Genomic DNA, 8,158 nt, shown 5'->3' with positions numbered 1-8,158 from the left:
CTCCTGGCTTCGGATGGGTGCAGCTCTGGCCATTGGGGCCATCTGGGGAGTGAACTATCGGATGGAAGACCTCTCTCTCTCTCTCTTTCTCTTTCTCTGCCTCTCCTCTCTCTGTGTAACTCTGACTTTCAAATAAATAAATAAATCTTTAAAAAAAGAGAGAGAGAGAGAGAGATTTGTACCACACATTGGGGTGCTTGGTTTTGGTTCCTGACTCTGGCTCCTGACTCCAGTTTCTTACCAGGGCAGACCTGGGAGGTAGTGGTGATGGCTTAAGAAATTGGGTTCTTCCTCTTCCAGGCCAGCTCTCTGCTGTGGCCAGGGAGTGCAGTGGAAGATGGCCCAAGTGCTTGGGCCCTGCACCCGCATGGGAGACCAGGATAAGTACCTGGCTCCTGGCTTTGGATCAGCTCGGTGCGCCGGCCGCGGTGCGCCGGCTGCGGCGGCCATTGGAGGGTGAACCAACGGCAAAGAAAGACCTTTCTCTCTCTTTCTCACTGTCCACTCTGCCTGTCAAAAAAAAAAAAAGAAAGAAAGAAAGAAAGAAATTGGGTTCCTGGGGCCAGCGCTGTGGCATAGTGGGCAAAGCTGCTGCCTGCAGTGGCATTCCATATGGGTGTGGGTTCGAGTCTCAGCTGCTCCTCTTCCAATCCAGCTCTCTGCTCTGGCCTGGGAAAGAAGTGGAAGATGGCCCAAGTCCTTGGGCCCCTGCACCCATGTGGAAGACCCAGAAGAAACTCCTGGCTTTGGATTGGCACAGCTCTGGTTGTGTGGCCATCTGGGGAGTGAACCATCAGATGGAAGATCTCTCTCCCTCTGCCTCTCCTTCTCTCTGTGTAACTGACTCTCAAGTAAATAAATAAATCTTTTTTTTAAAAAAAAGCGAATTATTTACTACAACTTGCTAGCACCATGGCCTTGGCCAAGTCAAACCACCTCTTTAAAGGTGGGTACTATCATCAGTAAAATGGGGGTAGCATGTATTTCATCAGGCTGTTTTGAGCAGATAATGCACATAAAGCCTGTATAAGGCCTGGCATATAATAATTCAGCCCAATTATCAATATTAGGTTTGCCCTCAATATTGTTGAACTAATGTCTTGGGATGTAGTCTGACGAGGTGGATTTAGGTGTAAATCTGAGAAAGGGATTTGACCTCTTGGAGTCTCTACTTTTGAAACTTTTGTATCAAATAGAAATACTTGCACGGGTACCTGAAGAGGATTATAATGTAAGTGGCAGGCACCCAAGCACTTAGGCCATTATCTGCTGCCTCCCAGGGTGTACATTAGCAGGAAACTGAAATCAGAAGTGGAGCTGGGGATTGGGGTGGTGGTGGCAGTGGCACTGTGGCACAGCAGGTTAAGCTATGGCCTGCAGTGCCAATATCCCATTTGGGCACTGGTTCGAGTCCCGGCTGCTCCACTTCTGCTCCAGCTCTTTGCTGTGGCCTGGGAGGGCAGTGGAAGATGGCCCAAGTGCTTGGGCCCCTTGCATCTGCATGAGTGACTAGGAAGAAGCTTCTGGCTCCTGACTTTGGATTGGCTCGCTCCTGCCATTTGAGCCATTTGGGGAGTGAACCCGTGGATGGAAGATTTCTCTCTCACTCTTCCCTACCGCCGCCTCTCTGTAATTCTGCCTTAAAATAAAAATAAATAAATCTTAAAAAAACAAAATGAAGTGGATCTGGGACTCAAACCCAGGCACTTGGACACCGGATGTGGACCTTCCAAGTGGCGTTTTGATTGCTGCACAAACACCTGCCCCTACTGTGTACATTTAAAAATGATGATTATGGGGTGACATGGAAAATGCCTCAAATGTCATGCACGAAGGGAAAAGAGTTGAAGATTACCCCACTCAAATGGGAAAGATGGAAGGAAAGACATTAAATGTTAACAGCTGTGTTTGGGTAATGAGATGATGAGTAGTTTTTTTCCCTCCTTTTCTCTCATGATTATTTTAATCAGTTTGCAATTTTATAAAGTGGCAAACTAATTAACCCCCCCCAAATGAAAAGCCAATATTCAAAACCAGATAGAATGAAATGAGTTGCTTTGAAGTTGGCTGTCCTGCACATAGCATCATGAAGGATTTCACACAGGACAAAACCTTGGTTATTGCAATTTAGGGAGATTGTATTTACTCGAGAGTGACTGAAGTGGTTGGAAAAACAGGGAATAATAGCTTGAGAAACTAGATCCTCCCACCCCCAGCTGCCAGTAATTCAACCTAGGGTTTCAAGAACTGATTTCTGGGCATTGAAAGCATGGCTTGGCCCTGGAGACCGCCTCCCCTCCAGGCCATTGTGATGGTGATGGCCCTGTCCCCAACAGCTCCCCGAGGACCAGGCACTTCATGGGGAGCCCAGGCAGCTGTCTGGCTTGTGGCGGCTGGTCATCACAGGCTCACAACCTGTGCAAGGTTGACCTGGAGGTGAATGGTCCCCTTTCTCATACCTTGTCCCCAGAGACACAGTTCCTCATTAGGGTACAGTTTCTAATCCAAACAATCATCAATCTTTCTTAGGGTTAAAAGGCCAGAAAAGCAATTTTTCCTCTCTCTATTTTGATACTGTACTTGTCTGTATTTTACTGGAGCGGACTTCCCTCACCAACCATGTGAAAACACCCCACAGCTGTGTCCACAGCTACTAAAATAATGCCAAGTCCACCACAGCTCATGGCAAAGGGACAGGAGTGCAAAATGGGTCAGTTATTAGTTTGTGACACTCAACAACAAATCACAGATGCAAGAACTCTTGGAACAAACCAGTACTTTGTATCACAAAAGAAATTAAGATGTGTATTTTAAGTGAAAATGCCACTCTATATAATGGTTCTATGAAATAGGAATAATTCATGCAAACTTTTAAAAAATTATTTTAAGTAATTTGAGAGGTAGAGAGACAGAGACTGATAGAACTCCCATGTGCTAATTCCCTCCCTAAATGCCTTCAGTGACGGGGGGCTGGACAGGGCCAAACCTGGGATCTGGGAATTCAATCCAGGTCTCCCAAATGAGTGGTAGGGGCCCAACCACTTGGGTTATCATCACTGTGGGATGTGTGCATCCTAGCTTCTAGGCTAAGCGCCTGCCCCCTTGTACAAACTCTTGAACACCATCTTTCAATTTTCCTTGTCTTGGTACATACAAATGGAGCTATAATTCCTAGGAATTTTTTTAAAGGAGATGAACAGAAAAATAGATTTGAAATGAATAAAGAGAATGTGTTGTCTCTTTGATGTCAAAGTGTTTGGCTTACAGAAATGGGCCTAATCATCCATCTCACTCTCTTTTAATAGTTGATAAACCACAAATACTCATTTTCAAATGTAAGGACCAAAATGATGGGTATCAAGAGAAAAAACATGAAGCCTTCCTGAATCTGTTTCCTCTTGCGTGACCTTTAAATTCTTCCTCTGTGGAGTCATCATCAGTATGAACACCAGATACTTCTGGTGAGTCACATTCAGACATCTGGCTCCTGTTAGTAAAGGCATCAAACATTGGAGAGAGAGAGAGAGTGCATTTTTATATCTCAGATTATCTTACGCTAAATCCCCCACACCTAAAATCTCACAGTACAGAGTAGGCAATGTATAAAGTCTAGTCAGAGCATATGTGGGCTAGAAGAGGGCTTGGTTGAATAAAGACTCAGATGAGACTGGAGCAAAGCCCAGGGCCTTTACCTTAGTCTAAGAATGCTCTCCCCATGATGCCACATCACACTGCAGAATATGCAGTCATTGCTTTGTAGCTGCAGGTCCTGCATCTGAGGTGCACTGAACTATGGATCAGAAATACTAAAAAAAGTTCCAGAAAGTTCCAAATAGTAAAACTTGAATTTGCTGCGTGCTGAGCCCCATGCTAAATCCATGTGACTCGAATGAAGTGATGTGTGGGCATAACCTGCTTTGGCCTCCCACCACTTCGTAGATCCTCTGTGCCTCTCTCCAGTACTCAATCCAGATTTCCCACATAGGTGGCAGGGACCCAACTACCTGAGCCACTATAGCCATGTCCCAGGGTCTGCATTAGCAAGAAGCTGGAGTCAAGAGCTGGAACCGGGAATTTGGCTTGAATATTGTTTGCTTTTTTAGTATTCATGTACTATGCAGTTTGGCCTATGATGGTTGAGTTTGTACCACACATATGCAGACCTTTTTCCTTGTAATTGTTCCCTGAATAACATGATATAACAGCTATTTACCCAGCATTTACACTATATTAGCTATTATAAGTAATCTGGAGATGACTTGAAGTTGCACGGGTTCTATGCAAATACTATGCCATTTTTTATATGAAACTTGAGCATCCATGGTTTTGGGTATGAGAGGGGAGAAAACCCCTCAGATACTGAGGGATGATCATATTGTAAGAGTTCTCTAACATACTTGGACTTTGTGAGGGATGGTGAGGGTGAGGGAAAATATACGCATACCCTCCAGGAGTACTGCAAAAAAAAAAATCATGGAAAATGCCTATTCTGAAAACAATCCTTAGATTTCAGAAATTTTTGCTCCAAAGTAAACTCATCTTTTAATCCCATTTTCCCATAAACTTTTTGAAGTACCCTCCTATTAGTACCAAGTATATTTAGAGACCATTAGCAACTTCTACTAAAGTTTCCTGAAGGATCTCACTTCGGCAAAGTGGAACCGTTGTCTGCCTCATTCACATGTTCTGGGAGCTTCTGCTCTCAGACTCCGTGATCTTCCCAAAAAGCTCCAAGGAATCTGAGATCGCCTGGAAGATGCAGCTGAAATTCTGTTAGTACTGTTTCATACTTGTTTGGGAGCACTTGATACAAAGAATTTAGCTGTTCTGTAAAATTGAAATTATATCATAATGATGTCATTTCTAAGTAAAAACGCGCAAGTTTGAGTAAATATAGCTGACTATATATGTCCATGCTTACAAAATTGCTGGAAGAACATACACAAAATTTTTGACAATTGCTACTTTTTGGATGATTTGTGTTTATCTTTGTAGTGCTTGTTTTGGGCATGGAACACATTTTATGTTTATAATTTGAAGGCCCCCTCCCCCGAATATTATTTTAAAATATCAACAAAATAAAGACTGTTCTAGAGATACAGGGAGCCAAGGCAGCTGAATACCACAATAATGCTTTCAATAAATTCTGGTGTCTTATACATAGTACTTATTTATAAGATAAAACTTGATTCTATTTAAAACCCAAGTAAGTCTGTAAGTGCTCAGGGATCTGTGCTGCCGGTGCGAGGGCAGGCAAACTTCAGCGTGGTAGCCTTTGAGCTGTGGATTTTCTGAGGACTACGAGCAGCGGGGAGGAGGGTCGCCAGGCTACTGGGCTCCCACTCGCAAGGCTGATAGCTGTGAACTGCCAAGCTGCTTGCTCTTACATGAATTTACTCTGAGCACCAGAAACACTTGTCTGAAGAGGGAATTACCACAAAGGATGGTGGTGTTTTTCTCAAAAGAACAATTTATTCACCAGAGGGTTGGTCTCTAAATTTTTACCCCTTTTGGTTGATTTTTTTACCTTTTAAATATTTGTTACTATTTTTTGTGAAATAAGGTGAATGCTGACCTAAAACATTAAAATTATTTTGTTTTACTTTTTTTAATTAGAAAAGTAATATATCTTTGCTGTAATAAATCCAAGCAACCTAGATGCTTATACAATAAAAAAGTACAAAATATAAAGTATTTTCTCACACTTCAAATTCCATCTCTCTAGCCAAAACATTTACTATTTTGGTATGCATCTTTCTTTTCCATGTTTATATAGACATATAATTATGTATAATAGAAAAAGTAAAAACCAGATCATACTAATATGTAATTGTTCTGCAACTTATTTTTTCTTTGCCAACTTTCAATACCTAACAAACAACTCCAACCTATTTACCATGTCATATTAATGGCATCACAGTGTTCCACCGTTTGTTTAATATGCAGTTATTTATTTATCCATATATTATTAATGAATGTTTAAGTTGTATCTTTTTTTAATTAGAAAATATGCTGCCAGAAATACCCTTCCCAGAGGATACATTTATAGTCATGCAGTTATTGGGTATAGGATGTGGGTGTTGTTTAAAACTTAAAAAAAAAAAAAAGGTATTTATTTTCATCTACTTGAGAGAGAGAGAGAGAGACAGAGAGAGAGAAAGTCTGCCATTCACAAGTTCACTCCCCAAATGCCTGCAACAGCCAGGGGTGGGCCAGGCTGAAGCCAGGGGCCTGGAATTCCACCCAGGTCACCGGCATGGGTGGCAGGGGCCCAGGTGCTTGTGCCATCATCTGCTGCCTCCCAGGATGTGTGAACAGAATCTGGATCACAAGCAGAGCAGCCAGAGCTCTCGATCCAGAGCTCTAATATGGGAGGCTGGCACTGCAACTTTAACCTGTCGTGACACCATAACCACCCCAGAATATGTAAATTTACACTTTTTGCTAAATCCTGAGTTTTTGCCTGCTTGAATAAGGAACAGAGTAGAGTATTCTGTGGGGCTTAGGCAGGGAACACTGACCCCAAGGTGTGGCCCCAGAGTCTGACCCAGTGGGCATTCGTGCAGTTTGAATGGAAATAACTTGACTCTGGGCATCAAGGAACCTCCTGCAGGCTCCGTTATCTCACGTTCAGGTAAGTCACACGTGGAGGCGAAAAGACAAAACTCTCTCTGGATCAACTGCTGTTTCCAGAACTACAACAGCAGGAGGCTCTTCCAGCAGTTAAAATGGTGATCAATACAGTTTCATGGCAGCTTCAAACAGCGCAGACAGGTCCTCTTCAGACTGGGGACGGGGTGCAAGCTTGGTGACTCTTTCCTGGAAGAGTAAATCAAGCGGTTAGCCAGGGCTTTAAAAAGACAGTCTGTAAAAGCTTCTAAGTTGGCTAAATTAACTCAGTCATAAGAAATGACTCGATAACAGACATTTCTTTAAAAAAAAAAAAGATCATCTTGTCTGCCTCCTACAAGGTCATTTCCAACTCAGGGGTGTAGCAATCAGCATCAGCCCCTGATGTCAAAGGTGCAGAGGCAATGCAGTCCCGGAGAAAGCACCAGTGACAAGAACCAAACTGAGTCATTTAACAACCCAGCCAGGTTCTCTGTGCAGAGTCCATTCCCAGCCAAGGAAAACCGAGCCGATTGTTCTTGACTTCCAAGACTATGGGTTTTGTAACTTGGACTTGAGGCATATTCTAAGGGAATCCAGTAGGACACGAACTTTTAGGCAAGGTGTACCAAGTGACTCCTGTTTTTCTATTAACTAATGTTTTGCCTCTACTTCCCCAAACTAGTTCAGTGATTGGCTTAATTGCTCCAACAATTACTAGTAGTCAAGTATGTGAAAACAGCCAGCACATCCTACAGTTATTTCTGTTCCCATCGTCAGCCCATTTATCCTTGGGACACTGGTCTAAAAGCATGCGGACTACCCCAGGGCCTAAATGAAGTTAAGAAATGTGCCATTTGGGGGGCTTCCATTTTCCTGGGCCTCTGGGTCTGTTTTCTGATGAGAAGGTGTTGGGGAGCACACCTGGTAGAAAAGGGAAGCTCCCCAGGTGGCGGTCACCGCTATCTGCCCAGCAGCCACCAGAGTGCTTGACGCAGTCAGCAGGTGCTCCTTAGTGAGCTGCTGAGTTCATGAGGATGGTCAGCAGGGGTGACCGACATCTCAAAGTTCACCTACGCAAGACAGAACTCTGTCTCCCCACGGTCACACCTTCCACTTTCCACATCTCAGACAAGAGCCGACAGCTTAGGTGGAAATCCAAGTCAGCCTGGAGGCCTCTTTCCCTCCCTCTGCCAGTTCAGCCCATCAGCGAGTGTCAGGCCTGGCTCCAGAATGAAGCCCCAGCGCAGGCACCGCTCACCGCCCCTGTAGCACAACCACCAGAGCCCAAGGCACCTGAGATGCGGCGCCTCCGCCTGCTGTTAGCAGCTCAGGGGGTCGGTTTTCACTTTTGCTCCACTCTCGCCCCCTGGAGGTCATTCTCTCCCTGACTGCCAGAGTGTTTTTTGTTTTTTGTTTTTGTTTTTTTCTTTTCCCTGTGTAAATTGGATCGCATCTTTCCCGGACTTCATGCTCTGGAATAACTTCCATTTGATATCCTTGTTGCTATCTAGAAATTTTGTTCTACAACAAAACCATGGCCTCTAAC

General features: G+C 43.9%; 1 protein-coding gene and 1 long non-coding RNA gene across 9 annotated transcripts in view; both read right to left on the bottom strand.

The window, feature by feature from the left end:
• Nucleotides 1-3,282: 3,282 nt before the first annotated feature.
• On the bottom strand, nt 3,283-4,782 carry LOC149126232 (uncharacterized). Its single transcript, XR_016236498.1, has 2 exons — nt 4,647-4,782; nt 3,283-3,487 (listed from the first exon to the last, which is right to left on the bottom strand). It is a non-coding gene; the product is annotated as an uncharacterized LOC149126232 (long non-coding RNA).
• A 1,148-nt stretch (nt 4,783-5,930) lies between these two features.
• Nucleotides 5,931-8,158, bottom strand: part of ADHFE1 (alcohol dehydrogenase iron containing 1) — a 37,964-nt gene continuing 35,736 nt past the window's right edge. For all 8 annotated transcript variants that reach the window (XR_016236495.1, XR_016236493.1, XR_016236494.1 and 5 more), the window contains one exon: nt 5,931-6,819. Coding sequence is in view for 4 of the 8 variants with exons in the window: in XM_070075107.2 (XP_069931208.2) it covers nt 6,736-6,819 (84 nt within the window). In the remaining 4 variants the exon portion in view is untranslated. The remainder of the gene's footprint in view (nt 6,820-8,158) is intronic.

Source organism: Oryctolagus cuniculus, chromosome 6 (genome assembly GCF_051225735.1).
Source record: "Oryctolagus cuniculus isolate XC-2025 breed Fujian yellow rabbit chromosome 6, ASM5122573v1, whole genome shotgun sequence".
NCBI classification, from domain to species: Eukaryota; Metazoa; Chordata; class Mammalia; order Lagomorpha; family Leporidae; genus Oryctolagus; species Oryctolagus cuniculus.
The sequence above is the reverse complement of the archived record's forward strand: the minus strand, read 5'-3'. Positions and strand labels throughout refer to the sequence as shown.